We start from the raw sequence: 27,636 nt of genomic DNA on the forward strand, positions 1-27,636 counted from the left end.
ACTCATAATCGTTGGCAGACTATTGGTTGAACAGGTTGAACTCTGCCACAGTGCCTCCAAATTCTTCATCGTCTTCAGTTAACGATCCGTAGATCTCAAGCAGGACGTATTGGGACTCGAACGTTTGCGAGAACTCGAACAACGTGCTGTTCAGCTCTGTGATGCGAACTTCTGAGTCTGAAGCGTTGTACGGACTGCTGATCTTCACCTCTTGGCTCTTAACAACAGCATTTATTTGAGGCTCTTCAATGGTGATATTTGCAGAAAGCGTATCAACGTCGCCAGAAACAATGCTCACACTGAAATTGAATGGCAGCCGGTCTCCCCAGATGACAGCTCCGGAGTTGAACTTCTCCTTCTGGCCCAGATCAACAAGCAACCGAGCATTGGACTGCTTGTCTTGGGCTTGCCACGTAGTGGAGTTGTCTCCGTCGATAATCGACAGAACAACGTCTCCGTCACGGCCTGTAGTCAGTTCGTACGGGAATGCTTGACACTCGCTTAGCGATCCAGCCATGTTCTCTCCGGTGACAACAACTGGGACCGTCAACGAATGGCCCGGTTGCAAATGGTACACTCCTGAGGCCTCGTTTCTGTCGTCAACGTGTATCACGATGGTTTCCGAGTCTCCACAATGGTAGATCGTTGCTGTTTCGTTTCCAACAGTGATGTCCAGTGACTCGTTCAGATACTTAAACCCTGTGATCTTCAAATCGCCAGCCAATAGAGGCAGCTCAACAGGATCGAAATGCAAAACTCTGCTAATGCTACCATCCGATGTGACGTTATAGCCAAACCGGATTCCCGTCAGACCAAAGTAGTACGTCTGAACCAGACCGCCATGTCCAGTGTTGAAGGGGAACGCTGGGTGTGTTCCGCCGTTGACGTCGTAGTTGTCGTTATTCTGCTCACTGAGCTGTGCAAACGGGAACCTCAAAAACGGAACAATCGACTTCTCCAAGTACGTCTGGCTACCGCATCCGACCGTGTTCAGCTTCTGACTCACCCCGGTGAACACAGGGAACGTCATTGCCGGACCTTGAGATGACTGGTGCTGGGAGTAGTAAACCAGGTCTCTGGTAGCACGCTCGTCGTCGTAATCGAAATAGTCCAGTAAAGCAGTGTCCTCGTCATCGACATAGGTGATCAGCACCACGTCGGCCTGCTTGATCGAAATAGACGAGTTCATCGTGTCGTATTCCAAAGTGATATTGTCGGCCGATTGGGGCAGATACATGTTCTCCATCACGTGTGTCTGTTTCGGGTCGACATCTTTACCCAGATGCTGTCCCACCAAGGAGGTCCATTTCATCACCTGACTGATGAGAACTGCCGTGTATGCGGCGTTGTTCTTGAAGTTGGCGTACTCGTCCGGGTCGGTGAGATTATGCGTGGTGTATTTCTGTAAAGTGTCGTTGAATTGGACGTAGTCGGCGAAAAAAGCAGCAGTGTCTTTCAAAATCGGCCAGCCGTACTTCTCCAGATGGTCGTCGTCAATGGCTCCACTCAGATACGATTTCCAGATCGAGTAGCAGATGGCCCCGTTCAGATGGTATTCGTAATTGACGCAGGGTCCTGTTCCTGTACAGTTACCAAATCTGCCAGAGGTCCAAGAGTAAACGGACCCTGGATAGCCGTACTGTTCGGCGTTTTTCTTGGCTTGCTCGTGCAGATAGTATCTGTAGGATGAGTGAGCGGCATTTGTGTCCGGTGCGACGGGGAGCAAGGCAGGCAGCATCCACAGATCAGCGTCCCAGAAAACGAGCCCAGCATAGGAGTCCGAGCTGAGTCCGCCCACGCTGATGGCTGCAGTTAGGTCTTTGGAAGACGATCTGGTGCTGGCCAGCAGGTGGTAGACGCTGGCCTCTGCTGCGAGGGTGAGATACGGGTCATTTTCCACCTCGACGGCCGACTGGCCCCAGATTTCCCGCCACGACTCGCGTTGCAACTCGTAAAGAGCGTCCCACGATAGGTGGGATGCATTCAACGCTGTCTCTTTGGCTCTGTCAAACGTCAGACTCGTGGAGTTGCTGCTGAACAAGTCGTCCGAGACCACGCCGACGTACTTGGTCACGGTAACGGGCTTGTCCAGGCTCACCAGGACCGTGTTTCTGACGCTCGAAGGGGTCTGAACAAGAGCTTCCTCCTCGCACTGGTTTTCTGTCACTAGTGTCGAATACAACGTAGCATGTTTGTACTCGACTCCCTGTGGCTGGACGGTGATGTAGATGCCGGATTCGTCGAACGCAACGGTCTCGAGGTTGCACCGTTGTGCGGACTCGAAATCAAGTATGCTCGACACACTCACGTTAACTGGCGACGCAGAGCCAGCACTGGACAGTTCCAGCCGAACCAGTCCCAGAGTCTCTATTTGTCTATGTGCAATCACCGACACGTTGACATCAATACGGTCGAGCCAGGTGTAGCTGGTCGACACTGTGCCGGTCCACATGTCCAGGTTCTGCTGATAGTTGGTAATGTTATGGGTGGTGCTATTTGTAGTTTTTGGACTTAACAAATAGTTGCTACCATCCAGAGAAACAACAAGTTCAAGGTCTGTCCATTGAGGAACAGCGCTAATCACACTCTCGTAGCCGTTTTCCAAAAGTTCCGGGAAGTTTGTTCCGGTGGTATTCTTTTGGGCGTCGTAGAAACCAGCAATAAAGGCTCCCGAGTAGCGTGGGTTGAACAAGGGCCATCCATTGCTAAGATCGGAGCTTGTGAGGTTTTCGTTTTGGTCATAAGTGAAACCAAAGCCAACGTTAGGAATACGTGCTCCAATGTACCCGTTGGAGACGTACGGCTGGTTGACGTACTTGTTGTAAGGAACGAACTTGGAGGTGCCCAGGACCCTCTGTTCCTTGTAATAGTGGGATTGAGTGGTGTCGTCGTAATAGTCGGCATTGGCAGCAGCCAATTGAGCTATCAGCAGGAAAAATACAAACAACATGAATTGGACCAGAGCGAGCGGATAGGAACAAAGAGCTGGTACAAGGAGGGGAGATGGGATTTATATAGAGCGAGGAAGCGAGAATCCCGCTAGCGGAAAAAAGAAATGGGCGGGGGGAAGATCCCCAGGTTGTGGAAAAAATAGGTTATTGTTCCCCGGTATGCACGAGGAAGCTCCACCGTGGGACCAAAATTCGGGCAAAGTCCCAGTTTCCAAAACTCTGGTTTCTCCCCAATGGGAAAATTTCCACATGGGGCAAAAAAATAACACCGGGGCACGTAACCGCGAGCGACGCCAAAATTTGTAAACAAAGCGAAAGGAAAGATTTACAAACAAAACAAACTACCTGGTTTCTTTATTGCACTTGAAGTAGAGACAGATAGCTTTTAAACGGTACACACGCAACTTAGAAGCATCGTTTTCACACTCAAGCAAATCAATAGCCCAATATGAGAGAAGTTATCAGTGTTAATGGTAAGTATAACATGGTGCCCTTTGTAACGCGACCCACTAACAATTTTTAGTTGGACAGGCTGGTTGCCAAATCGGTAACGCATGCTGGGAACTGTACTCGATGGAACATGGAATCACTCCAGACGGATTCCTTCAAGAAGGTCTGACCAGACCAAAAGGTGGCGAAGAGGGATTTTCCACATTCTTTGCAGAGACCGGTGCTGGTAAATACGTTCCAAGAGCTTTGTATGTTGATTTGGAACCTAATGTTGTTGACGAAGTGAGGACCGGAAAATACAAGAACCTGTTCCACCCTGAACAACTCATCACAGGTAAAGAAGACGCTGCCAACAACTATGCCAGAGGTCACTACACCGTGGGAAGAGAATTATTGGACGACATTAGCGACAGATTGAGAAAGATGACCGACCAATGTGACGGTTTGCAAGGTTTCTTGTTCACACACTCGCTTGGAGGTGGTACCGGTTCCGGATTGGGATCGCTGCTTTTGGAACAATTCTCCAACGATTACGGTAAGAAGTCCAAGCTCGAGTTTGCAGTTTACCCTGCTCCTCAAGTGTCTACTTCTGTTGTTGAGCCTTACAACACTGTTTTGACCACCCACACCACTTTGGAGAACGCTGACTGTACCTTCATGGTCGATAACGAGGCCATTTACGAAATGTGCCGTAAGAACCTCAACATTGCCAGACCAAGCTTCAACAACCTCAACAACTTGATTGCCCAGGTTGTTTCTTCCGTGACGGCATCCTTGAGATTCGACGGTTCTTTGAACGTTGACCTGAACGAGTTCCAGACCAACCTGGTGCCATACCCAAGAATCCACTTCCCATTGGTCTCGTACGCCCCAGTGATGTCCAAGTCCAGAATGACCCACGAGGCCAACTCCGTTTCCGAAATCACTGCTGCTTGTTTCGAGCCAGGCAACCAGATGGTCAAGTGCGACCCAAGACTTGGTAAGTACATGGCTACATGTCTGCTTTACAGAGGTGACGTTGTCAACAGAGACGTTCAGAACGCCGTTTCGGTGATCAAGTCGAAGAAGACTGTGCAACTGGTTGACTGGTGTCCAACGGGATTCAAGATTGGTATTTGCTACCAAAAGCCAACCCAGACCCCAGAGTCTGAGCTTGCTGACGTGAGCAGAGCTGTCTGTATGCTGTCCAACACCACTGCCATTGCCGATGCTTGGCAGAAGATTGACAGAAAGTTCGACTTGATGTACAAGAAGAGAGCTTTTGTCCACTGGTATGTCAGTGAGGGAATGGAGGAAGGAGAGTTTGCCGAGGCCAGAGAGGATCTTGCAGCTTTGGAGAGAGACTATGTTGAGCTTGGAGCAGACACTTTCCCGGACGAGGACGAGGAGTACTAAGTCCAGTCGCCTAATATTGCTGCCTCATCAAGATCCATTGATGTTATTTTGTAGTTTTTTTGAATATTATATACCCCTTGCCAGCGACGGTGTGCGTCTACAAAAAGATTATTCTGCGACGAAGGCAATTATTAAGCTTGATCAAAATAATTTTCTAGGGTAATAATTATTCTTGTTAACTCCGTACGGGTCTTCTTTTCTACGTTGAAGTTATTTTAAGCGCCAGGATGTCTTTTAATAACGATTCAAAGATCAAAAAGAGTCGTAATAGGGTTCCAATATCCTGTGAACCATGTCGGAAGAAGAAACTGAAATGTGACCGTAGTAAACCATGTTCGAGTTGTTTAAAGAACGGGACTCAAGAGTCTTGTAAATATGCCAATCAGAATTTGGACAATTTGAACAAGATACAACTCACCAGTGAGATTATAAATTTGAAGATGAAAGTGAACAAGTTGGAGCAGATTTTGAAGGCCAACAATATCAATGTGAGTGATTATAACGAATTATTTTTTGTTCTGAGTGAACCTACCGAAAGCATTTCCGATAAAGATGATCCTGTTATGGGATTAACGGACAAATTTGACAAGATGGTGTTCAAGGAGAATCGGATTTTACATTCCGGAGCCACCTCGTACGTCACATTTATCAGTGCTGATAAGCAGTTGAATCTGCTATTTGAGTCGATGGGTCGCAAACATGAACAGAACTACAGGGAATATGTTGCTTCACAAAAAGCAAAAGTCCAAGAGGATTCCAAAATGTTTGATAACAGCACTTTGGCAAGGAAGTCCGCTTATCAGGACATGGATTTGTGTATGGATTCTACACTTAGTGGAATGACCACCACAACTCTTACGAATCCGCTTCCGTCGAGAAATATCGACTTATTATTTGTGGCCAGTTCCAAACTTCCGCCTATGTTCGCTATCAACGCCTTGATTGACCGATTTTTCAGTCATGCCTACCATCTTGTTCCGTTTGTTGACGAGGTAACCTTCCGTGAAGAGCTTACCTACGTCTTGCTAACAGATGCCAAAGGAAAACCGTATTTCAAGGTCACTCACGAACAGAACACATCGATCGTGTCTTTGTTGCTGATTATCCTGAGATACGCCTATTTGACTGTCAATGTGAAAGAGTTCTTTGAAAACCCACGTTCGATCGAGGACGAAAACTTGGCAACCGCAATCAGAATGGATATCAAAATTGACCCGCAGTTTGTGGAGCTTTCCAAGAATCTTTTGTTGAGCATTCCTGCCGAAGAAAGTATCTTTAGAAAAGTCACGTTGAGGAACGTCCAGGTTTTGATGTTTTTGAGATGGTACCAGAGTTATTCTCCAGAGTTGAGTGAGGATTATTATGAGGCCTCGTTATCCTTAAGTTTGATCATCCAGATGTGCCGTGTTTTGGGAGCCCATAGAGACCCAGACCATTTCCCGGATGTGTTTAAAGACGAAAAGGTGAAGAACACATGGAGACGGATTTTCTACAAGTTGTTTTATCTGGACACGATCAGTGCGTTCGATCTTGGAACGCCCCTGGTGATTAGCGAAGATGAGTTTGACATTGTTTTACCAAGATTAAGTCCTGCCGAGAACGACACTTTGAACAACTTCAAGCGTGGAATGTCCATCAATATCAGTGGTAAAGCACTCAAGTCGATCATCAACGAAAACGCCATCAATAGAGACACGGAGCTGGAATTTGAGACTGCTAAATTAATCCGCAGAGCTATTCAGCTGTGTCGTAACTACAAGTCTGGAACTAAAAAGTCCGAGTTCATGGCTCATATTAGAAAGATCCACACCTTTTTGAACAACAGATTGAGCTCCGTTTATGAGATGATCGACAGCGGCGAACTGAGCGATAGTTTCAAGATCGACGACCCTATTGAGCGGATCTTCAACATTTCCAAGGTGAAGAAGCTCGAGGTGAAGCTGACTCTGCTTTCTCTACTGAACGCTCTCCATTACTTGCTGTTCCTGTATGCCGACGACGATGACGAGGAAGAGAAGTTGGAACAGGCCATTAAGGCGACCGAGCCGGCTCTGATTCTGTTCAAGTTCACGTTTGATTTCGTCAAGTATTTGACTGAGTCCGAAACGATCCACGGCGAGACCAAGTTCCACCAAAACTTCAGACGGTTCTTCAACGGATCTGAAAACTGCTTTGCCAGCAAGATCCAGGCCTGTTTCCAGAGGGGTGTGCTGTGGACGATGTCTATTTTCCTGCAGAACTTCACCACGGACCATCTCAAATTTGAGGTGTTGCTGAAACGGTTTGGCAATTCTGTGGACTCGGTGATGGTGCTGAACTGGCTCAACATCGACCTGAACCGGAACACTAACGACCAGTTCTTGATCATCATGTTCCACTACTTGAAGGAATACTATTTGAACAGCGTGCGGTTGAAGGCCGATTTCTTCTGCTGTTGGAGAGTGTCTTTGATCATCAAGATTTTCTTCAATTTCTTCAAGAACACCAAGCAGGAACAATTTGAGAACTTTTTGAGCAACTACGAGATTACCAGCGAGGACCAGTCGTTGAACGGCGACTTTTCGTATCCACAGGCCAAGATGTTGAATACTCTTCCGGGCCGTGAGGAGCTGGCCGGTGCCACCACCACGGACAGCACTTCTTCTGTCAAGACTCCAGCCGCGAGAGAGACCGTCGAAACGCCGCTCATCACGACCAAAGGGTTTGAGGAGATTCTGTACGAGGACGGTACCGAATTCCTGGACAAACTGATGAAAGAGGACGAGATCTACAAGGCCGACACGAACCAGTACTCGTTTTTCAACATGACAGAGGTTCCCGTGTTTGAGCAGCAGAACGGCCAGCAGTACCCGTCGCCAGAACAATCGTTCAAGGACCGGCCCGAGAGTGACACGTTTTCGCACTCCAACACCACGACAGACCATCCGTCCACCACGTCGAGCGGGTCCAACGGCCACAGCACCTACGACGACATGTCCAAGGCGACTGGCGTGCCGTTTGTGCAGCCCGACAGCACGAGTCCGTTCGAAAGCGTGGCTTCTCAGATCCAGAGCCTCGAAAGAGCGCCTCATGAAAAGAGCGTCAACTTACAGGACTTTATTTCTCAGTTTTCCAAAGATCCGTTTTTCCAAGTTTGAGTGTTCGCTGTACATACTTGCCAAAATTCAAATTTCAATGTTTATCAGCAGCGGGCCGGACGAGTCGATGAAGAACCCGGTGTCTCCGACCTGGGCATTGCTGGAGCTGATGCTGCCGGCCATGGAAGACTCCCAGTCGGTGACGTCCCATTTGAGTCCCTTGGTGGACAATCTGACCGGGCCGTACAGCGGCAAAAGCCCCACGATCTGCAGCCGACCGGAGGGAGTTTTCTCGCGCTGCGGCAATGCAACAAACGTCTGTCCCGCTGGCACAAACAAAATGTATTCGTCATATTCGTTATTCCGCATAATAAAGCGGAAATTGGGTATAGTTGTGTGATATTTCAGCAATTGCGCTGTTGTCTGCAATGTCTGGTCAAAACGACCTCCAATCGACCCCAACAAGTACACCAACACGTTCTGTTCGAGGTCGTTCTTGATGGTTGTCTTTTGGGTACTCAAACCGTCGTGATCGTCGTAATCGTCCAGATTGAAGTCCGGACAGAAAAGAGCGAAATAGCACAGGGTGACAGACTTGTCCAGGTCCCAGAAATACTGAGACGCCTGTTTCTTCATCCTTGTGCCGTTCGAAACGTAGTATGCCGCAACGTCCGGGTCGATCGAGTCCAGATCTCCGATTATATAGTCCGGAACCAGTTCCTTCGGGTCCAGACCGTGTTTCTGAGCATACTTGAACAACCGATTGGCTCCTCCGTCCGCACACACCACCAATCTGGAACTGCGCCACAGCTTGTTGAACTCTTCTACCGGAAGTCTGATCTCCTGGTTTAGAATTATGAGCACACATTCTTCAGACCCGTCTCCAAACGCCAGCGGACGGATCGTAGCCGAGCCTGTCGCAGCCCCCATGCGGATGGTATCCGGGTTCTCCACAACGTGGTTCAAGGCGGGCGCTTTGGGACCCATTACGACAGAAAACACAATCTTTATTAGGCTAATATTCTGTAATCTGGGCGGTGCACGGGTGTGCGAGACGGACGGGGCAGAACGCCTTCTGTTGGGGTATTTTGACCAACCGAGCAGCAACAGAAGGTCGTCGGATCTGGCTGTTCGTGCCGTCGTCTCCATTTTAGAAGACTCGGGTCCGTCGTTCAATGGTGGTTCCCATTACATAAGCAAGTTTGTATGGCTAAATTTTCACGCGTTTTTATTTACCTCCAAATGTCACGGATCTTCGTGAACAACAACTTCAAGCTGTTCCAGCTGCGCAGTCTGGCACACGAGTCGCTGGTCGACCGGCTGTGCTACAACGAGCTGGACTCGAACCCGGAGATCGACGCGTTCAAGAAAAAGATCGTGGCCGCGATCCTGGCCAACGACCTGTACAAGAGCAGCAATCCGGGCCAGCTGATTCCGGCCAGCTCGCGGTTCTATGCAAACGGCCGGTCCACGAGCGACAAGCCCGACTTCGCTGACGTGCTGCGACACCTTGAGGTGCGCGCGCGCATCAAAGAGTTCGAGTACGAGTCCCACAGTCTGCGGCTCGGCCTGCTCAGATACAGGCTGCCCAACGTGCTGCCGTTCCAGGTGTCTGTGTTCATCGAGGTCCAGCCGGGCGTGATGCTGTTTATGACCAAGTCGCTGCCGAAACTGCACCATGTGACAACGGATTTCCTGGTGAACGATCTGGGGTGTCTGATCAGCCCCGTGAGGTTGGACGATGCGTTTTTGAAAGAGATTCTGGACTCAACGATCGAGGAGCTGGACTCCGCCGCGGTCGGCGAGCTCGAGCTCGCGTTCGCCAACATAAAAACCACAAATAATGCGCTTTCGCAGCTGGTGATCAACGTCCCGCGCGCAGACGTGGCCAAGTTCCCGAAAACAAACTTCTCCGCAGCCCTGTTCGAGCACCTGCGCAAAAACACCGCCATCGACTTCCAGAAACTCCAGCTCACAAAGATCAGATGCGACCTGTATCTGTTCCTGGCCGAAGGTCGGCTCCGATTCAACAGCGAGCTCGGGTTCCAGCCGTACGTGGACGAAGAGGACCCACGACCATCGTTGTGGCCGTTTCTGATGAGAATATGCGACTTATGCACTTGAATAATAACAAGGTTCATGTACTCTGGTTGAGCTTGTCAAAGTCAAAGTCGAAGCTCGAGCCGCAACCACAGCTGCTTTTGGTGAACGGGCTGTCGACGACCTTGAATTGCGAGCCAATCAGCTCGTGCACGTAGTCGATCTTGGAATCCCGCAAAATCTCCAGACTCGTCTTGTCCACAATCACTCGGGCTCCGTCTCGCACAAACACAGAGTCCTCCTCGGGCTGGAACGTATCCATGCTCGTGAGCTTGAGATGGTACTGGAACCCGTGACATCCACCGCTCTCCACCTGCACACGGAGCGCCAGGTTGGAGTCGTGGTCCTCCAGGGAAATGCTGTTGAGTTTTTCGGCCGCAGCCGGGGTGATGGCAATAAATAGTGGCAGACTGTTATGGTCCGAATACTGCTGGTTCTGGACCTTTGTCTTTGTGAAGTCTGCGAGGGGTGGCGCGTAGTGTCGCACGGGCACCAACGGCCGAGCAACCAGCGGTAACTGCCGCAAACTGGCTCCGATCAAGCGTCTGCTAAACATTACTAAGAAAATTGGAAACAAGACGATTATTTTTTTTGGCCCTTTTTTAAACCGACGCGTCGATCGGGGTCTGGGGAAAAACATCAGGCTACCCCCACATGTATTATTCTCTCCCGATATCTCATTCTTGATGCAAACCGGACAGCCCAGTTTTGGAATCTACGAGTCGCTCGTCGGCACGCGGTCGTTGGAGCCGCTCAGAAACAATCCAGACTCTCTATTGGCCACCATCAAGATGTTTGGTCTCGATTCCAGCAATGATCCCGTGTACCTGAACCAATTGCAGGACCTGGTGGCCGACTTTGATCAATTGGCCCCCACCAGTGTTCTGTTCATAGGCGCCGAGACCGATTTCGCATACTCGGTGCTGTATTTGGCCAACGAGTTCTTAAAGACCGGCAAACAGTTTGTTCTCCATGCCGTTTTCAACACCGCCTCGTTGTCGGAGGACATGCGCAAAGTTCTTTTGTATTTGGTGGACTCTTCTGGGATTGTCCAGATCCGCCCCCACCTGTGTTCGAACCTGGAACTGTTTCTGAGCGACCAGTCGTCCGAATACGACTGGATTTTGATCAACCACCGGTCCTCGGAAACGGACCTGAAAACGCTGCGTTTGCTCGAGTCGGTCAGCATCGTCCAGCCCGGCGTCGCCGTCGCCAGAATCAACTACCCGGTTCAAACAGACACAGAGTTCAACAGGTACCTTTTGGGGTCCCCCGTTTACAAACGCAATGCAAACGATCTATGTGGGGGTAGAAGACCTGGCAGATGGAACCTGCTGTACGAAAAGGTGGGGGTCACACCAACCCACAGCGACCTTGTTCTGGCCCAATGCATCGACTTTTTAAATGCATAACACACTTTATATAGTTGTCTTGTTGCAAAATATTTTTTCCTCCCCCATCTTTAATGACAACCAACCCTTCCAACTTACAAGACCAGGACATCGTCGTGTTCCGGCCACCGGTGGGGCCGCCGTTCAAGCTGTCGAACCTCAAGTACATAACGTTTCTGGTGTGCGGAATAGCCAACTTGTGGCCCTGGAACTGTTTCCTATCAGCATCCGAGTACTTCCAGGACACCTTTAGCAGCCGGCCGGTGTTGGCAGACACATATTCGTCGTCCATGATGACGATTTCCACGCTTACATCTGCGATGTTCAACTTTTACCTCTCACAACGCCAAAAAGGTGCCGACTACAGATTTAGACTCAACATGGGAGGCCTGTTGCAGTCAGGGGTGTTTTTACTGCTCACGTTGTCCACAATGATCCCCAACAAGCCTGTTGTTCCGTACTTTCTGTACGTGATGACAAGCGTGTTTGTGAGCTCGTGTGCCACGTCGTTGGCCCAGGTCGGCGTGCTGGCCCTAGTCAACACCGAAGGCCCTATCTACGCGAACGCAAGCGTGGTTGGTAATGCCATCGCTGGCGTCTTGCCCTCCATCTCGTTGATCGTGTCCATTCTCGCCACAAACTCACAGACAAATAGAGACCAGCAGGTGCGCAACTATTTCTTCACCAGTTTCAGTATTGGCCTTGCCAGCTTGCTCCTGCTCTGGATCACATACAAGTACAAAGAAAAAGCCGGCCAGTTCCAGAAACTCAGCGACGACGCTAACAGTCTTGACTCCGAGGTCGAGGACCAGGATACACACGTGTCATTCCGTGAACTATGGGACATTCTCAAGTACGTGCAGATCGCCATTTTCCTTACACTGTCGCTGACACTGATTTTCCCCGTGTTTGCGTCCAACATCTTCTCGAAAAGCGTCGACAAGAAGTACTTTGTGCCGATCGCGTTTCTGCTGTGGAACCTGGGCGACCTGGCGGGCCGTGTGATCACCGCGTTCCCGCTGTTTGTGCTGCAGAACCAGACCCGGCTGATCGGCTACGCGGTGGCACGGGTGGTGTTTGTGCCGCTGTTTTTGATGTGCAACGTGCGGGGCCACAGCCGTGTGTTTGGCGACTTTGTGTACCTGGTGCTGCAGTTTCTGTTTGGACTATCGAACGGACAGCTATTTTCGTCGTGTTTCATGGCTATCGGCACGCTGCTGACGACAGACCGCGAGAAAAAGGCTGCTGGCGGGTTCACCGCGTTTCTGATCAACGTGGGGCTGCTTGTGGGCAGCGTGATCAGCTATTTATTTGTGTATCTAGTGAGTGGTTAGAATAATTAGGATATTTACACCAGCTGTCTTCTGGAGCCCTGGAAGAAGAACTTGACCACGAGCACCTGGAAAGCCGCCATGCTGCACATGAGAACCACGTCGAACACCGAAAACCAGAAGATCCGGCTCTCGGTGGACTTGACGGTGGACTGGTTTCTGTTGTTTCTTGTTTTGTAGTATTGGAGGGTGTTGGAGAGCTGGCCCAATTTCTCCTCGATCCGCAAAGCAGAAGCCTGCATTCCCTCGACGGCTGTGTTTTCTGCCGGGGCGTTAGGCAACGACGCCTTGAACTCGTCGTTGTCCTTGATCTCAAAGTCCACGACTTTCTCGGCAAAGGTGGACATTTCGTTCGAGAAACAGAACTCGTACTCTCCAATAAGGTCTGCGGTGAAGATGTAGTCGCCCTGTCTCTGTTTCTGCTCGTTGGCGAGGATTCTGCCTCCTGGGGCTTTGATGGTGTAGTCCACGTCGAACGATCCACCGGCCTGGACAGCAAAGTAGTAGCCGATGTTGGCGCGCTGGTTCTGGTTGAAGATGTAGAAGCACGACTTTTCATTGGGCTGAAGCGTGAACGTGAGGGCGGTAGCCGCCACGTAGGTCAGCAGACACGAGAGGGAGAGCAGTCTGGCGAGCATTGGGAAAACAACAAGAAAAAAGGAATATTTTTAGCATCGCGACGCGTCCGGGCTCGTAATATCTGGCGAGTGGGGGGTCCAGCAGAAGGGTGGTGGGAGCAGCTGTGGAGGGAACACTGGAGTGACTAGATGGAGACACCAGGCGACTACAGTTCTGGTAATACCGTTTATTGCGCATTTTTCTCGACCCGTCTGCTGTGGTGGTGTCCGTCGCTGCACGCAAAGGTCGCTGAAAAAAACCCACCAAAATCTTGTTTATTTTTACGTTTTGCCATGAGACACTTCCTGATATCCCTGCTGCTGATCGTGCCTGCGCTCGCGCATGTGGCCCTGCTACCTGCCAGAGGCAAGCAGTGCTTCTTCGAGGTGCTCAAGGCCCAGGACGAGCTCGCAGTGACGTTCCAAATCACCGACCGCGACAGAGACTCCACGGAACAACTCACAGCCGATTTCTGGATCAAGGCGCCGTCCGGCAGAATCATGGAGAAGATGAGCGACGTTTCGCACGGCGAGGTGCAGATCAAGGCCCAGGAGGCGGGCAAGTTCGAGTACTGTTTCTCGAACGAAGGGTCGTCGATCAAGACTAAAGACGTGTCGTTCAACGTGCACGGCGTGGTGTACGTGGACGTGAACGACAACTCGAACGACAACCTGGACTTTTCTGTCAGAAAACTGATGGAGCTCGTTTACGACGTGAAGAACGAGCAAAACTACATTGTGGTCAGAGAAAGAACCCATAGAAACACCGCAGAAAGCACAAACAGCAGAGTCAAATACTGGTCTGTGTTCCAATTAATCGTCGTGGTGCTCAACTCGCTGTTCCAGGTGTTCTACCTCAAACGGTTCTTCGAGGTCAAGACTGCTGTCTAGTTTGCGTATATAGGAGAATTACAGTTTAAACCCTTGCACCAACTCTGTTTTTTTATTCATTTAATGTCTTCAAGAACGTTCTACCCGCAGACCCCCGTCGAGTTCAGCTCCAGTCTCATCTCGTCTCTGGACAGTTCTGTCGAGACAAACTTCTCTAGACAGCAAGTTTCGGCCCAGGTTGTTGAAAAAGAGGTCAACAAGAAGCTCAAGTCGCTGGAAAACAACAAGCTCGCCAAACTCGACGCAAAGCTCTCGTCGCTTCTTTTGCCAGCCAAGGACGACGGTGCTAGCGTCGCGTCCGTGAACGAGCAGCTGACAAAGGCGGCCGACGGCCTGAAAAAGCTCAACGACGCCAAACCGGTCAAATCCGCGTCACTCGTCCAGGCAGAAACGGCCGTCGCTAATTGCATCAAAGCCAACAAGGACAAACCTCTCAATTGCTGGGACGAGGTCGAGAAGTTCAAAAAACTCGCCAAACACTAACGGCACAGCCTTCATCCGCTATCTAGAGTGTATTAAAATATACCTATTTTATATTCCAACAGCCTTGTACATTAGGATCAGAGCAGAGTCTCCTTCGCCGCCCCCGGCAAGCGCTTCGATCTTGTCTCTTCCAATAACACTCACCTTGTCGTCATTGAACTTGAACCACTTGTCGCCAGTCAGGTCTTGTGGGTCCTTGACGAAACACTGGTAATGGCCCGAGTCTGCAGACGAGCCCTGGTGAGCAATAACACTCACCAGCTCGTACAACGAGGACGGGTTTTCTCCCGATGACGCGTCGTACGACTCAGGCAACGCACCTTTGAAATTGGTGGCCCATTTCTCCTTCAACTTGTCCAGCTCCTGCTGCTGCTGGTTGTACTGTTCTCTGGTGCTCAGATCCGCAGAAAGCTTGCTCTTCTTGAAAGCCCGGCTCTCCTCCTCGTTCTGTTTTTCCACCTTGTAAATGGCGTCTCTGACCTTGGCCTTGTCCTCCTTCGAGCCCTCGTCAACAAGGTCGATCAGGTCAAGCTGGAACGGGAACTGCACTTTACGCAGAATCTTGGACTTCTTGCCCGTGTCTCTTTTCCAGAAAAACCGAACGAAATGCACAGTCAGGTACTTTGGCAGCCGCGTGATCTTACGACTGATCTCGTACTCGCTGTTGCGGCCCAACGACTCGTTGTTCTTCTCTATGGTTTCCTTCAGGTTGCTAAGCAGCCCGTCTTTCAGAAAGTTGGTGTTGATGCTGATGTGACAATCCAGCTTCAGAGCCTCCTCGTACCCGTAAACAGGGTCCTCCGAGGTCTCCAAGCACCGGGTTGTTGTTTTGAACTCGATTTTGAAAAACTGCTCCAATCCACTCAATTGCCGTTGCACAGCACTCAGGATCTGCGAGTATGCCTCTTCGGCGTCCTGCTGCTTGTAGAACCCGTGGTCGTCCCGCTCGCTGAACTGAGGGAAGTTCAGCCGCATCGTAGTGAGGAAATTGAGCGGCGTGATTCTCTGTTTGCGCTGCTGCATTTTTTCAAACAGCTCCTTAAGATTGAACACCAGGTTCTGTTCGGGACCCGTGCCGTTTTTCGAGTATTTCGCGAGTCTGTCGCGGATCTCATCCACAGCATACAACGATTGCAACGAAGAGTTCAAGTAACACGTGTTTCCGAGGTTGACCAGTCCTGATGGCTCGTTATTTGGATTGAAGTTGAGATCCTTAGGGTCCAGGTCCTCGACAAACTTGATCTCCTGTTTTGGAGTCTCCACAGGAGCGTCTGCCGTTCCAAGCACCATGATGGTCTGGCCCTCTTTCAAATTGAACCCGCTAAGATCGCTATCGTCCTTTAATTGGCCACCCTTGAGCAAAACCTTTTGTCTTTCCGGGGGAACGTTGGTCAATGAGTAGATCTGGAGCTTGAAAGTGAGCCCCGGCTCGCTCAGATCGACCTCGACCGGATACGACTTGCCCGAATGTTTCACAATGACTGGCGTTAGATTATTTGGCGGCAACTTACCCCTAAGCGACATGATATCAGAAGGCAAAAATAAATACAAATAAATAGCTAATCTGAATTTCGATCGTGGGGGCCAGTGGGGAGTGGCAGAGGAGAAAAGACGAAGCACAGTAAAAAGAATATGAAAAATTAAACATATACTTATCTCAAATAGGAACCTGTACCACCGCCAATACTGTCAAACAACCCCTTCAGCCACTGCTCAATCAACTCGTCCACTTGTCCACCACGAACCGCGCTCTGCTTTCTACTCACCGCTTACATAATCGTCTTCCATTTTTTTCACGTTAATTTCTGAAAATTTTTAGTTCATCGACCCATTGCCCACCATGAGCACATCTAACTGCAGATTCTACGAAAACAAGTACCCCGAGGTGGACGAGGTGGTGATGGTCAACGTCCAGCAGATCGCTGAGATGGGGGCCTACGTCAAGCTGCTCGAATACGACAATATTGAAGGTATGGTTCTGTTGTCGGAACTGTCCAGAAGACGTATTAGATCCATCCAAAAACTTATAAGAGTGGGAAGAAACGAAGTCGCGGTCGTGCTGAGAGTCGACAAGGACAAGGGATACATCGACCTGTCCAAGAGAAGAGTGTCTTCTGAGGAAATCGTCAAGTGTGAAGAGAGATTCAACAAGTCCAAGGCTGTGCACTCGATTTTGAGAAGATGTGCCGAGAAATACAACATTCCTTTGGAGAAGCTGTACGAGACGATTGCTTGGCCTTTGAGCCGAGAATACGGCCACTCGTTCGACGCGTTCCGGATCTCCATCACCGACCCAACCATCTTCAACAAAATAACTCCGCCTTCTGAGGAGGTGTTGGAAGACCTGAAGGAGCACATTTCCAGAAGACTGACTCCGCAGGCCATCAAGTGCAGAGCAGACATCGAAGTGTCGTGTTTCTCGTACGAGGGAATCAGCGCTATCAAAGAGGCTCTCACTGCCGCCGAGGCTCTGAGTACAGAACAGAACCAGATCAAGGTGAAATTGGTGGCTGCACCAAGATACGTTATCACCACCCAATCTCTAGACAAACAAACAGGAATTAACATTTTGAACGAGGCCATAGAAAAAGTGAACCAGATCATCACCAAATATGGCGGAGTGTGCGACGTGGCCATGGCTCCAAAGGCCGTCACTGCTACTGAAGATGCCGAATTACAGGCTCTTTTGGAAAGAAAAGAGTTGGAGAACGCAATGGAATCCGAGGATTCTGACGAGGAGTTTGACGAGTAGTTGTCATATATCTGATAATAAATGTATTGAGGAACTTATTCGTTTCCAAATAGAAGAGCAAGCAAGTCTTGGGAGCTTTTAATTTTTTTCGCTGGTGTAGAGACAAGTTCTTCACAAAGATGGTAGCAAGCCGCGCTGAAGAACCATTTTTTGCTGTTTCTTTCCAGAAATCGCAGACAGTCGTTGAACATTTCCTTTTTGTAGCCCAGCAGAGCGAGCGGGTCCTGCGATCCGTTTGGAACTTGCACCTGTTGTCGGGCTTCGATTTCCAAATGTAGCAGCACAATTACGTGCAACACCGCGTGGATCGAGATGATGTGTTGCACTTGTGGTCCTTTGCTTTGTTCCACAATCGTGCGGGAAACACACGACAAATGGTACATCTTGTTGTCTGTGAGCGGCGAGTCGGAAACCACCGGTTCCTGCCCCTTGATCTCGTCCTCGAGCAAACAGATAAAGTCCACCTTGGATCGCAGAAACATGATTGCGCAGTATGCACTGAACGTTTTCAGGAAACACACATAAGCCTTGCCAATGACGTCGCCCACCTCCGACTCGGTGTCCTGGTGACACAACGTGACAATGTCTCGTTCAAGATTGTGATCCAAGGATCTGTTTCCTGGAGGACGGTAGCGGGATACCAACACCCGTTCCAGAAGATCGCAAATCTTATACCAACGCATGAAGATCTCGTAGTCGGCCAGGTTGCCGTCAAAGTCGTCTAATCTGAAGATATCCACGGCCAAGTCCAATTTGCTGTATATCATGGTAGCAGAGCTGGTGGAACACAGAACCCTGTCCAAACAGAACGATGTCCAGAACAGGCGCGTCAGAAGCGACACTTTGTACGACAGACGGAAGTATATCGACCCTGTGCTATGGTCTGGCGAGTTGCTGGCAAATTTCGAAAGCTGGTTCTTGGCAGCGTTGTTATGGAGACCTAGGTCGATGATCAGAATACATGCACGACTGACGTACTCTCTAGCGACCTGGGGTCCCGTGGGGGCCTCTTCCTGGTTGCTCATGAGCAAGAACCCCTGGATCAGCGTGATTTTATTTAGCTCGCACAGTTTCAGAAGCTCGCACTTGCGACGAAGCTGTTCTGCGGTCGACCTGATTTCGTCTGGGTCCAGGTCCGTATCGTAGCGCACTCCGCACATCATCATTGCGTTAAGAAGCAGAGGTGGCGTCTCGTCCAGATGGTTGATGATATCGCGGTCCACAACGGGATACAACGGGTACAGGTTGTCCAGATACAGTTGGACCAATTTGCGTTGTGTTTGGTAAGGAGCCTTCTTGAATGCTCCTTTCATCTCGACGTACTCCAGCAGTTCCTGATCCACATTGAGCGGACGCGCGTATTGTTCTCTCTGCGGCAAAAACAGGTCTCTCCATGGGAAAAAGAGGTTAAACAGTTCTCCGTCAGACAATGCCAGAAAAGAGTCATTACTGAATAATGGGGCCAATGGATGGGAAGTGGTGATGAATTGGTATTTATTTTTTGAGTTCTTCATTGCGTTAGCGTAGATTCTGTCGTAATCGAGAATTGACGGTGTTGGAGATGAGGACATCGAGCTGGGCTTTGACCGTTTGGCTTGAGGGTATCTGAGCTCACAGTCGAAATTGGTTTTGGAACACAGCTCGCATGCCTCCATATCCTCACGAAAAATACACTTCTTATGAAGCTTTCGACAACGGCTACACGCCTTGGCCGATCTTGCGTTTCCGTTTATCGAAAAGGTGGAAACGGTAAAAGCATCATTCATACAAAAAAAAAGCTATATTTTTTTTAAATTAATTCATGTCTATCAAGAGATCTTTGGGTGGCGGGCCAGACCCGAAGAAAATCAAGATCGACGATTGGCCAAGCTCGTTCAAGGAGCTGGAGAATATCCATTTCCGGCTCAACTCGTACTTTACGTTTCTCTCGTCACGGAAACATGTTATCACAACCATTGATCTGCTTAAACCTTCTGTGGAGAAGGCGATAGGAAGACCGTTGGAATTGGTTGATGTTGCGCGGGTTCAGGCGCTTGTTCCGCGAGATATTTTGTTCAAGTACGTGGACGAGAGCCAGTTTGTGCTGGAAGAGAAACATTTTAGCTGGAAAGATGGGTACGAGCAGAAAGAGTCTGATATCTACGACATCAAGGAGGACGAGCAGGACAAGTTGTCGAAACAGCTGTTGGTTTTCGAGTTTATTGATGGCGACCTACGCAAGAGCAAGACGCGTTCGTCGTACGTGACAGAGATCAGACTGCCTGTGTACACGCAGGACTCGATCAAAAAGATGATTGTTAAGCGGAACAAAAAGTTCCATGTTGCGGTGGAGGAGTTTCTGACGGCGTGCGCTGCAAAGGGAGAAGATCCATGGGACCAGCTTACGAAGAAGGCGGAGAAAATGGTCCCCAAGCCAAAGGAGTACGTGGACCCGATCGAGGAGATGGTGAAGAACACGTCGGAGCCAAACGCAAACGAGACAAGAATAACTATCCCGGAACTGATCCAGAAACTGAAGGAGACTGATTTCTACGAAAACCAGATTGTCGAGAACGGCCAGCTGGAGATCGAGCCGCGGGCGTCGCGCACGGGTGAGCTCGACTTCGAGCTGTCCCCCGTTGTTCTGGAAGCTCTGCGTGCTACCAAAAACATCGAGTCCTTCTACTCTCACCAGGCAGAAGCGCTCAACCACATCCACCAGGACCACCACGTGATCATCTCGACGTCCACATCATCGGGTAAGTCGCTGATCTACCAGTTGCCTGTGATCACGGCGCTGGAGCTCGACCCGAGTGTCACGTCCATGTACATTTTTCCAACCAAGGCTCTTGCGCAGGACCAGAGACGGTCACTGAAAGATCTGTTGAACGTGATTCCTGCTCTTCGCAGCGCGGTCGTCGAGACGTACGACGGCGACACAGAGAAACGCAACAGAGACCACGTGAGGTCGTCTGCATCGGTCATCTTCACCAACCCAGACATGTTGCACCAGAGCATTCTTCCGAGCCACCAATACTGGCGACGGTTTCTTTGCAACCTCAAGTACGTTGTGGTGGACGAGCTGCACATGTACAAAGGCTTGTTTGGGTCGCACGTTGCGTTGGTGATGCGGAGACTGCGCCGCGTGTGTTCGATGCTGGGCAACAACGGGTTGGTGTTCATTTCGTGCTCGGCCACACTGAAACAGCCCGTGCGACACATGCAGGACATTTTCGGGCTGCCGACGAACGACATCGTCAGCATCGACGAGGACGGCTCGCCGCACGGCGGGAAACACATTGTTGCGTGGAATCCGCCGCTCATTGACGTTGGCGACCCGTTGGCCGGCCGCAAGCCTTTCATCACGGAAACCGCAAAGGTTTTGATTGAGATGGTGCGCAACGGCGTGCGGACGATTGTTTTCTGTGTTGTGCGCAAAGTCGTGGAGCTGCTGATGAAGGAGATCCGGTACTTATTAACGGCAGACGGCCACACTGAGCTGATTGGCCGTATTATGAGCTACCGTGGCGGATACTCGCCAAGCGACCGACGCAAGATCGAGGAGCAGATGTTCCGTGGCAATTTGAAGGCCATCATCTCAACAAACGCTCTGGAACTGGGTATCGACATCGGGTCGCTGGACGCGGTGGTGATGTGCGGATTCCCGATCTCGATTGCCAATTTCCACCAGCAGAGCGGGCGTGCGGGCCGAAGAAACAACGACTCGCTCACGTTGCTGGTTGGCGGCGGCGACCCGGTCAGCCAGTACTACATGAAACACCCCGAGGAGTTTGTCGGGTCGAACTACCCGGACCTGGTGCTGGACTTTGAGAACGTGGTGGTTCTGGAAGGCCATCTGCAGTGCGCAGCGTTCGAGCGGCCGCTGGACATCGACACCATCAACCGGCGGTACTTTGGCAGCCCCGAGCTGGTGAAACAGGTGTGCGAGTCGCGGTTGCAAAAAGACGCAGATTCTGGTAGCTACCATTGCAACTCGCGGTTTCTACCGTGGCCCTCCGCGCACGTGTCTATACGTGCGATCGAGGAGCAAATGTACGCGGTGGTGGACATCACGAACGGCCGCAACGTTGTGATCGAGGAGGTGGAAGCCTCGCGGACCAGTTTCACTCTTTACGACGGAGGAATATTTATTCACCAAGGTCTGTCGTATTTGGTGAAAGAGTTCAACGCTGACGAAAAATACGCCAAAGTGGAGCGTGCCAACGTGGACTGGTCGACGTCGCAGCGCGATTACACGAATGTGGACCCATACGAGATCGAACGGATCCGGTCCACCAACTACAGCGACGTGCCCATCTACTACGGCAAGATCCTGTCCACGACGGTAGTGTTTGGATTTTTCAAGATGGACAGGGACAAAAAGATCCTGGACGCAGTGGAAGTGAACAACCCGCCTGTTCTGGTGCGTTCGAAGGGCATTTGGATCGATATCCCGCGCAAGGCGTTGGAGCTGATTAAAAGCAAGGACCTGAACGCTGCAGGCGGGATCCACGCCGCACAACACGCTCTGATGGGCGTGCTCCCGCTGTACATTCTGTCTGGGCTGGACGAGATACAGACGGAGTGCAAGGCGCCCGAGAAGGAGTTCGCCAAGCGACAGACCCAGCGCAAACGGCCGGCACGGCTCATCTTCTACGACAACAAGGGCGGCCAGTACGGGTCCGGTTTGAGTACAAAAGCGTTCGATAACATCGACTCTGTTCTTGAGAAATCGCTACAGAAGCTGGTGGAGTGCGACTGCGACTGGGGGTGTCCGAACTGCTGCGCAGCCAGTTTTTGCAAGGAGAACTCGCTGGTGTTGTCCAAGTATGCGGCGATCATCATTCTGGCGGTGATCATAGGCCAGGAGCTCGACATGGACATGATCCCCATGGGGCCCGAGCCCAACATGCCGCAGATCGACATCGAGACCATTATTCCGGCCGACCTGGGTTCGGTCAAGCTGTCGCCAGATCTGGAGATCATCGACGTGCGCACGGCAACCGCGCCGTTGCAGCCGGTGGTCAAGGAGGAGGAGGATGAGGAGGGCTTGCAGGTCAAGCTGGAAGACAACCCGGCCGTTGTGGTGTCTGAGGATGAGTTCAGCGACGACGATATAGTCAAGGAATTGTAATGGAACGTCATTTATAAACAGACGTAGACGAGGTTGCTCTGGAAGGGGCCTCGGAGAACGGCTGCGATGAGGCGCGCGACTCGGTGCGCGCGAGCGCAGGCGATACAGGCAGCCGTTTAGGTTTGGCCAGGCGGAACACCTGCTGTGTCGGCCGCAGATAAATAGAGGCCAGCGATCCAATGTTGAGCTCCAGCTCCTCCAGCACCTCGGCCGGCAACTTGTCGCTGGAAGTTTCTATGATTGGCAGCGCAGGCTTGACAATGTCCTTGATGTTCTGGTGCGACGAGAGCAGTCTCCAGTAGAAGAACCCACGCTCGCGCAGATCGGGCTCGTCCACGTCCTGTGTGGTCTTGCGCAGCACGTCCAACACCAAGGTCTCGGTCTTTTTCGACGGTGAGCCCAGATACGTCTTTATAATTGCTGTGAGAGCGGTAAGTTGGACCTGTGTCGACTCCGAATCGAACGACTGGTACAGCGACGTAAGGATATCTGCCGAGTTGGCGATCGAGGTGCTATATTCTCCCAGGATCCAGAAAATAGACCCGCGGGAGTCGGAGTCAGTTAACAAATCCACGTTTGCAACCAATGCCTCGATCAAATGGTAATATCTCCCCGGATATTTACGCAGAATGTCTTTGAGAATGACGGCAGTTTCCTGGACGATGTGCGGAAGCGAAGAAGCAAGCAGGTCCGCAAGCATGTCGACCGACCGGTCGGCCACAGCAGGGATCTTGATGGCAAGGTTTCCGATTGCACGGATGCTCTTGCGCACCATCTGGTCGTCGATCTCCAAGGCGTACTCCTCAAGCTCGTGCAGCACCACGTCAATATTTCTCTCGTTGGCCAGCAAAAAGATCAGTTCCAGTTTCGTGTCCTTGATGTACACCGGGTCGTCAAACTGGCAAAAAAACATCGAAACAGAAAGATTGAGCATCTCTGCCTTGTCGAGCAGCAACAGAATCACGTTCCGCATGGTGAGGAACTGGATCTCTGCGGGCTTGGACATGAGGTTCGAAATGCACCCGGAAACCCGTTTGGGGATCACCGGCAGAACGTCCACGAAATTGCGGATGTAGTTGCTCAAATACACAATCACCTTGAGAGCGTTGAGAACGACGCTGGAGTTGCCGTGCTGCAGTAGCGGGATGCATTTCTCCACAAGCAAGACAGCATCATCCTCAGTTTGCGGAACAAACGCCATGATGGAGTTGAGCAAACTTATCTGGCTCCATTCGTCGCAGTTCGGCAGTTGGTCCACTATGCGGAAACAGTTGTTGCGGTCGATCGACAGCTGGAGCCCCTCCTGGTTATCCACGAGATCATACAGACAGTCGACGGCGGCGGCGATGACGAAGATCGACGGATCGTGCAGCAGTCGGTTGAGGTCCTGCAAGAGCTGTTTCTTAGTCGGCTCTGAAGCGTGCGGATAGATCCGTGAAACGGCGTAGGCTCCTGTCTTGCGCACAGACGCGTCCTTGTCGAACATGGACTCGCCGACCCAGGTGCTTGCGCGGGCCACGTACTCGGGCAGGGGAATTGAGGCGATCGTCCGGATGCTCAGGGAGCGGAGAATAGAAGACGGGCTCCGCGAGTCCTTGTCCAGGAACGGGAGCAACTTCAGACACTCGTTTGGCCGCTGTTGGTAGTATGTGGCAAAATACAAGTAAACGAGCCGCTTGACCTCCAAGTCCTGGCCCAAATCGGTCAACAGGGCCAATACCTCGCCAGCTAACACCACCATCTCGTTATTGCCCATAGTCATGTTGGCGACGATCTTCTTAAGCGCCGTTTTGCGCAGAACGCTGGATCGCGACTTCCTCTCGCTTTCCCGGAGCTCGTTTTGGATCTCGGCGGCTCTTAAGCGCGCGTAAAGCTTCGAAGACCCCATCTGCTGGAAACAAGAAATTACTAAATATTTAAACAACGGGCCAAAATTTCAGGCTGTGTGCATTGCATGTTATGGATTACCTAACAGGAACTAGACAGGGACTCTTGCCAGCGGAACTCTGTCCAAGTCTTCCAAGACGGGACTTCCTGGCCGGCTGTAGTAATCTCCCAGCGGAGAGTTGATTGGCGGAGCCGCAGACAGCTGTGGAGACACAATATCCAAAGAGTCGTGTTTGGAGTCGGCCAAGTCGACGAAGTCCTCGATCGGGTCGTCAAAGTTGTCGTCAAAGTTCTCATACTCCTCGAGTTTGCCCTTGTTGTACACCATGCCGTCCTTAAACGTCTCGATGAGCGATCCAGAACCTTGCCAGCCCGTAGAGAGCTTGTAGAACACCATCTCCTTGAACACCTGCATCCAGTCCCAGCTGGACCAGTTTTCAGCAAGCGAGTTGTCGACATTTAAAGAAACAAGCTGGAACGCAAGCGCGTCGTCCAGATATTGCGTGTGGGGTAGCTGTGGAAGACCAAATAAAAGAGACTCTCTGTCGTCTCTGCTGGAAATGAACTTGTTTGGACGTCCGTACAGTCTGAACGAGTTCATGATTGGAATCAGCAGTCTGATCATGATCTCTGTTGGCTTCACGCCAGAGTGAGACTCGGGCAAAAGATACAGAAAGTCCGTTTCCTTAAGCTCGATCTTGCGTTTTCCAGAGTCCATCGAAAGAGTCGAGTTGACTCTTTTATGGAGCCCGGACTTGCCCAAGGAAGCAGACCTCGAATGTGGAGGCGACTTGTTGGCGTCTTTGTTTTTGGCCGAGATCAGCGACGAGTTCGAGATCTTGCGAACAACACCGATCGAGGAAGACCGGCTTCGTGTTCCGTTGTGCGCAGAGGTGTCCACCTCTCCAGAAATGACTTTCTCCAGCAATCCCTCGTTGATGTAGATCTGACCGTTCAGACGAATAAGGGAGTTGTTATCGATGAACTCTGGATTCTCGGGATAAACAGCCACACACGAACGCGCAGACTTGACCGAGGCCAACAGATGTTTCTTGGATTTCGTTGTGGAGGTGTATATCTTGACACTGCCCGGTTTCTTTGACCCAACGTTCGGAGTCACCACCACAAAGCAACGGATCCACTTGTCGTTCAAGAATGGGAACCGTAAAACACACCATTCTTCCTTGGCGTTGTTGTTAGTTGGAGCCAGCAGGGTACGAATATCGGAGAAGTAGATGGCTTTGCTCGAAAACAGAGCTCCCGTAAAGCTTTCCTGCAACTGTCTGTTTTCAAACTGGGCCAGAAGTAAGGCAGCGTAGAAACGGTCAATGTCCTGTTTGGAGTCGAACTTGAGCAAGTACAGTCTGGACTCCGTCAAGGTGATCTTGAGCTCGTGTTTGTCTGGAGAACTGGAGTACGAATAATGTGCGTCCAGGATGTTGATGTATATTGGCTTGAACCCGCCGTTGTCGTCGTTTCTCAATTCCTGTGAAGTCTGGGAGTCCATTTCCCATATGGCGAGTTCTGTTCCACTCAACTTGGCACTCACGTACACCCACGAGAGCGAGTCGGCCTCTTGTAAGGGCACCTGGACGCTCATTTCGCAGTAGGAGCGGGCGTTCTGCGCATGTAGCAGAGTCACCACGGGAACCAGCTCCTCGGGCAATTTATTAATGTTATCCTTCGGCTCAGCGAGCGCATTCCCAAGCGAAAGGGTACGCGGAGCAGGAGAGTTGCCCTGTCTAAGGAACGTTGTTGGCAAAGACGAGAGTCTCTTGGAGTCTGTACGAGACGCTCTGCGAGGAGCCCTGGAGTTCTTGATGGAGTCCGAGTACGTTCTTGAGCCAGTCAAAGGAACGCTTGTGGGACCCGCAGAATCCGCGTTTGAGGGTTCGCTCTTTTTCGTGGAGCGTGTTTCCGGGAGACTTTGGGAGCTCGAAGACTTGTTTCTTCTGAAAAGCTTCTTGAGAGATGACATTCAACACAAGGTATAAGTACAAAGTCTGATGGTATTTGCTCCTTTTGCTTGGATAGTGCTTAAAAGGTTGAAAAAAAAACTAATTCTCAAACGCATTTGGGAAGTTTGAGTAAGAGGAGGCGGAGTGCCAAGTTATTTTTTACTTGCCTTGATGATACACTCTGTTTTAATATGTAAGTTTGCTTTTCAACATTGGCTAACTCCATACAGTCAACACAAAGGGCATTCCGCGGCTCATTAAGTTCTATACGCCGGTGGACGTGGCCACACAGCAATTGTTGCTTCAACAGGTTTACGAGCTGGTTGTGGCTCGTAGCGACACCCAGTGCTCGTTTCTGACCCCTCCGCCGTTGCTGGAAGACCATTCCGACATCAGAGTCATCTATAGACACTATGCGACACTATATTTTGTGTTTGTGGTGGACCAACAGGAGAGCGAGCTGGGAATTCTTGACCTGATCCAGGTGTTTGTGCAGGTGCTCAACACGTGTTTCCGCAACGTGAGCGAGCTGGATCTCGTTTTCGGGTGGCAGGTTCTGGAGGCCGCTTTGGAAGAAATCGTCCAAGGAGGAATGGTTATCGATACAAGCATCAAGAAGATCGTTGCTGCCATTGACGACGCTAATAAACAACAAACTACAATCACCCAGAAAACGTGGTGGAGATGACTTCGCATCGGATTCTCTTAGCATTTATACAGGCATCAGCATAATAAATAGTTCGCAGGTTAAACTTTATTAATCTTTGGACCAGAACTTCCATTTCGAGCTCTTTGGCGCAACAACAGTCTCGGTCAGCTTGGCTTCCTGCTTCAGCCGTTCAAGCTCCTGTCTCTGGCGTGCTTCGGCCTGTTCTCTTTCGAATCGCTCTCGCTTCACCAGGAAACTTTCGCTCGACGGCTGGAACTCCTTGTCCCACGGCGAAACAAGCGACCCAGTCTTCCAAATCGGCTCGTTCGACGCAGCCGTTTGTTTCACAATCTCCATCAACATCTGCTGCTCTCTCTGACGTAGCTCTTTATTGCGCTCGTAATCTGCACGCAACTCTGGCGAAAGTTTCGCAACAAGCTGCTCCTCGGTCGGCGTCGTAAAAATATACAGAAGCACACCCGTGCCTATGATCCCACCTCCGGTCAACAACGACCGCTTCCAAAGCAAATACGCTTGAGACATGTCTTTAATCGTGAAGAAAAAATCTCTCTTTAAAAAAGTATGATTATA

General features: G+C 50.7%; 23 protein-coding genes across 23 annotated transcripts; 9 read left to right on the top strand and 14 right to left on the bottom strand.

The window, feature by feature from the left end:
- Positions 1 to 19: 19 nt before the first annotated feature.
- Positions 20 to 2,950, bottom strand: OGAPHI_006507 (uncharacterized protein; the record flags this gene model as incomplete). Its single annotated transcript, XM_046207800.1, has 1 exon — positions 20 to 2,950. The coding sequence occupies one exon, from the start codon at positions 2,948 to 2,950 to the stop codon at positions 20 to 22; it is 2,931 nt and encodes a 976-aa protein (XP_046058770.1).
- Positions 2,189 to 4,796, top strand: OGAPHI_006508 (uncharacterized protein; the record flags this gene model as incomplete). Its single annotated transcript, XM_046207802.1, has 3 exons — positions 2,189 to 2,498; positions 2,595 to 2,890; positions 3,483 to 4,796. The coding sequence occupies 3 exons, from the start codon at positions 2,189 to 2,191 to the stop codon at positions 4,794 to 4,796; spliced, it is 1,920 nt and encodes a 639-aa protein (XP_046058771.1).
- OGAPHI_006509 (uncharacterized protein) lies at positions 3,792 to 4,834 on the bottom strand (the record flags this gene model as incomplete). Its single annotated transcript, XM_046207803.1, has 2 exons — positions 3,792 to 4,659; positions 4,794 to 4,834. 2 exons carry the CDS (start codon positions 4,832 to 4,834, stop codon positions 3,792 to 3,794), a joined length of 909 nt encoding a protein of 302 aa, XP_046058772.1.
- Positions 4,835 to 5,023: 189 nt separating this feature from the next.
- On the top strand, positions 5,024 to 7,933 carry OGAPHI_006510 (uncharacterized protein; the record flags this gene model as incomplete). Its single annotated transcript, XM_046207804.1, has 1 exon — positions 5,024 to 7,933. The coding sequence occupies one exon, from the start codon at positions 5,024 to 5,026 to the stop codon at positions 7,931 to 7,933; it is 2,910 nt and encodes a 969-aa protein (XP_046058773.1).
- Positions 6,752 to 7,867, bottom strand: OGAPHI_006511 (uncharacterized protein; the record flags this gene model as incomplete). The annotated part of the gene is made up of 1 exon (XM_046207805.1): positions 6,752 to 7,867. The coding sequence occupies one exon, from the start codon at positions 7,865 to 7,867 to the stop codon at positions 6,752 to 6,754; it is 1,116 nt and encodes a 371-aa protein (XP_046058774.1).
- A 27-nt stretch (positions 7,934 to 7,960) lies between the features above and the next one.
- On the bottom strand, positions 7,961 to 9,825 carry OGAPHI_006512 (uncharacterized protein; the record flags this gene model as incomplete). The annotated part of the gene is made up of 2 exons (XM_046207806.1): positions 7,961 to 8,996; positions 9,455 to 9,825. The coding sequence occupies 2 exons, from the start codon at positions 9,823 to 9,825 to the stop codon at positions 7,961 to 7,963; spliced, it is 1,407 nt and encodes a 468-aa protein (XP_046058775.1).
- OGAPHI_006513 (uncharacterized protein) lies at positions 8,730 to 9,997 on the top strand (the record flags this gene model as incomplete). The annotated part of the gene is made up of 2 exons (XM_046207807.1): positions 8,730 to 9,077; positions 9,149 to 9,997. The coding sequence occupies 2 exons, from the start codon at positions 8,730 to 8,732 to the stop codon at positions 9,995 to 9,997; spliced, it is 1,197 nt and encodes a 398-aa protein (XP_046058776.1).
- A 13-nt stretch (positions 9,998 to 10,010) lies between these two features.
- OGAPHI_006514 (uncharacterized protein) lies at positions 10,011 to 11,162 on the bottom strand (the record flags this gene model as incomplete). The annotated part of the gene is made up of 2 exons (XM_046207808.1): positions 10,011 to 10,518; positions 10,891 to 11,162. The coding sequence occupies 2 exons, from the start codon at positions 11,160 to 11,162 to the stop codon at positions 10,011 to 10,013; spliced, it is 780 nt and encodes a 259-aa protein (XP_046058777.1).
- Positions 10,660 to 14,203, top strand: OGAPHI_006515 (uncharacterized protein; the record flags this gene model as incomplete). The annotated part of the gene is made up of 4 exons (XM_046207809.1): positions 10,660 to 11,281; positions 11,467 to 12,679; positions 12,772 to 13,388; positions 13,728 to 14,203. 4 exons carry the CDS (start codon positions 10,660 to 10,662, stop codon positions 14,201 to 14,203), a joined length of 2,928 nt encoding a protein of 975 aa, XP_046058778.1.
- Positions 11,327 to 11,656, bottom strand: OGAPHI_006516 (uncharacterized protein; the record flags this gene model as incomplete). The annotated part of the gene is made up of 1 exon (XM_046207810.1): positions 11,327 to 11,656. The coding sequence occupies one exon, from the start codon at positions 11,654 to 11,656 to the stop codon at positions 11,327 to 11,329; it is 330 nt and encodes a 109-aa protein (XP_046058779.1).
- Positions 12,713 to 13,333, bottom strand: OGAPHI_006517 (uncharacterized protein; the record flags this gene model as incomplete). The annotated part of the gene is made up of 1 exon (XM_046207811.1): positions 12,713 to 13,333. The coding sequence occupies one exon, from the start codon at positions 13,331 to 13,333 to the stop codon at positions 12,713 to 12,715; it is 621 nt and encodes a 206-aa protein (XP_046058780.1).
- OGAPHI_006518 (uncharacterized protein) lies at positions 13,501 to 16,210 on the bottom strand (the record flags this gene model as incomplete). Its single annotated transcript, XM_046207813.1, has 3 exons — positions 13,501 to 14,014; positions 14,288 to 14,635; positions 14,757 to 16,210. 3 exons carry the CDS (start codon positions 16,208 to 16,210, stop codon positions 13,501 to 13,503), a joined length of 2,316 nt encoding a protein of 771 aa, XP_046058781.1.
- On the top strand, positions 14,267 to 14,686 carry OGAPHI_006519 (uncharacterized protein; the record flags this gene model as incomplete). Its single annotated transcript, XM_046207814.1, has 1 exon — positions 14,267 to 14,686. One exon carries the CDS (start codon positions 14,267 to 14,269, stop codon positions 14,684 to 14,686), a length of 420 nt encoding a protein of 139 aa, XP_046058782.1.
- OGAPHI_006520 (uncharacterized protein) lies at positions 15,293 to 18,584 on the top strand (the record flags this gene model as incomplete). The annotated part of the gene is made up of 4 exons (XM_046207815.1): positions 15,293 to 15,304; positions 15,395 to 15,583; positions 16,506 to 17,434; positions 18,143 to 18,584. 4 exons carry the CDS (start codon positions 15,293 to 15,295, stop codon positions 18,582 to 18,584), a joined length of 1,572 nt encoding a protein of 523 aa, XP_046058783.1.
- On the bottom strand, positions 16,485 to 17,323 carry OGAPHI_006521 (uncharacterized protein; the record flags this gene model as incomplete). The annotated part of the gene is made up of 2 exons (XM_046207816.1): positions 16,485 to 16,797; positions 16,908 to 17,323. 2 exons carry the CDS (start codon positions 17,321 to 17,323, stop codon positions 16,485 to 16,487), a joined length of 729 nt encoding a protein of 242 aa, XP_046058784.1.
- OGAPHI_006522 (uncharacterized protein) lies at positions 17,474 to 19,093 on the bottom strand (the record flags this gene model as incomplete). Its single annotated transcript, XM_046207817.1, has 1 exon — positions 17,474 to 19,093. One exon carries the CDS (start codon positions 19,091 to 19,093, stop codon positions 17,474 to 17,476), a length of 1,620 nt encoding a protein of 539 aa, XP_046058785.1.
- Positions 19,094 to 19,239: 146 nt separating this feature from the next.
- On the top strand, positions 19,240 to 22,551 carry OGAPHI_006523 (uncharacterized protein; the record flags this gene model as incomplete). Its single annotated transcript, XM_046207818.1, has 1 exon — positions 19,240 to 22,551. One exon carries the CDS (start codon positions 19,240 to 19,242, stop codon positions 22,549 to 22,551), a length of 3,312 nt encoding a protein of 1,103 aa, XP_046058786.1.
- Positions 22,071 to 22,403, bottom strand: OGAPHI_006524 (uncharacterized protein; the record flags this gene model as incomplete). Its single annotated transcript, XM_046207819.1, has 1 exon — positions 22,071 to 22,403. One exon carries the CDS (start codon positions 22,401 to 22,403, stop codon positions 22,071 to 22,073), a length of 333 nt encoding a protein of 110 aa, XP_046058787.1.
- Positions 22,552 to 22,558: 7 nt separating the features above from the next.
- On the bottom strand, positions 22,559 to 24,439 carry OGAPHI_006525 (uncharacterized protein; the record flags this gene model as incomplete). The annotated part of the gene is made up of 1 exon (XM_046207820.1): positions 22,559 to 24,439. One exon carries the CDS (start codon positions 24,437 to 24,439, stop codon positions 22,559 to 22,561), a length of 1,881 nt encoding a protein of 626 aa, XP_046058788.1.
- On the top strand, positions 22,731 to 25,382 carry OGAPHI_006526 (uncharacterized protein; the record flags this gene model as incomplete). Its single annotated transcript, XM_046207821.1, has 5 exons — positions 22,731 to 22,849; positions 22,910 to 23,152; positions 23,225 to 23,623; positions 24,611 to 24,823; positions 25,112 to 25,382. 5 exons carry the CDS (start codon positions 22,731 to 22,733, stop codon positions 25,380 to 25,382), a joined length of 1,245 nt encoding a protein of 414 aa, XP_046058789.1.
- OGAPHI_006527 (uncharacterized protein) lies at positions 24,530 to 26,416 on the bottom strand (the record flags this gene model as incomplete). Its single annotated transcript, XM_046207822.1, has 1 exon — positions 24,530 to 26,416. The coding sequence occupies one exon, from the start codon at positions 26,414 to 26,416 to the stop codon at positions 24,530 to 24,532; it is 1,887 nt and encodes a 628-aa protein (XP_046058790.1).
- On the top strand, positions 26,112 to 27,084 carry OGAPHI_006528 (uncharacterized protein; the record flags this gene model as incomplete). Its single annotated transcript, XM_046207824.1, has 2 exons — positions 26,112 to 26,426; positions 26,743 to 27,084. 2 exons carry the CDS (start codon positions 26,112 to 26,114, stop codon positions 27,082 to 27,084), a joined length of 657 nt encoding a protein of 218 aa, XP_046058791.1.
- A 69-nt stretch (positions 27,085 to 27,153) lies between these two features.
- Positions 27,154 to 27,588, bottom strand: OGAPHI_006529 (uncharacterized protein; the record flags this gene model as incomplete). The annotated part of the gene is made up of 1 exon (XM_046207825.1): positions 27,154 to 27,588. The coding sequence occupies one exon, from the start codon at positions 27,586 to 27,588 to the stop codon at positions 27,154 to 27,156; it is 435 nt and encodes a 144-aa protein (XP_046058792.1).
- Between the last annotated feature and the right edge of the window lie 48 nt (positions 27,589 to 27,636).

The sequence above is a fragment of the Ogataea philodendri genome, assembly GCF_020536065.1.
Source record: "Ogataea philodendri strain CBS6075 chromosome Unknown scaffold14, whole genome shotgun sequence".
In the NCBI taxonomy this organism is placed as follows: domain Eukaryota; kingdom Fungi; phylum Ascomycota; class Pichiomycetes; order Pichiales; family Pichiaceae; genus Ogataea; species Ogataea philodendri.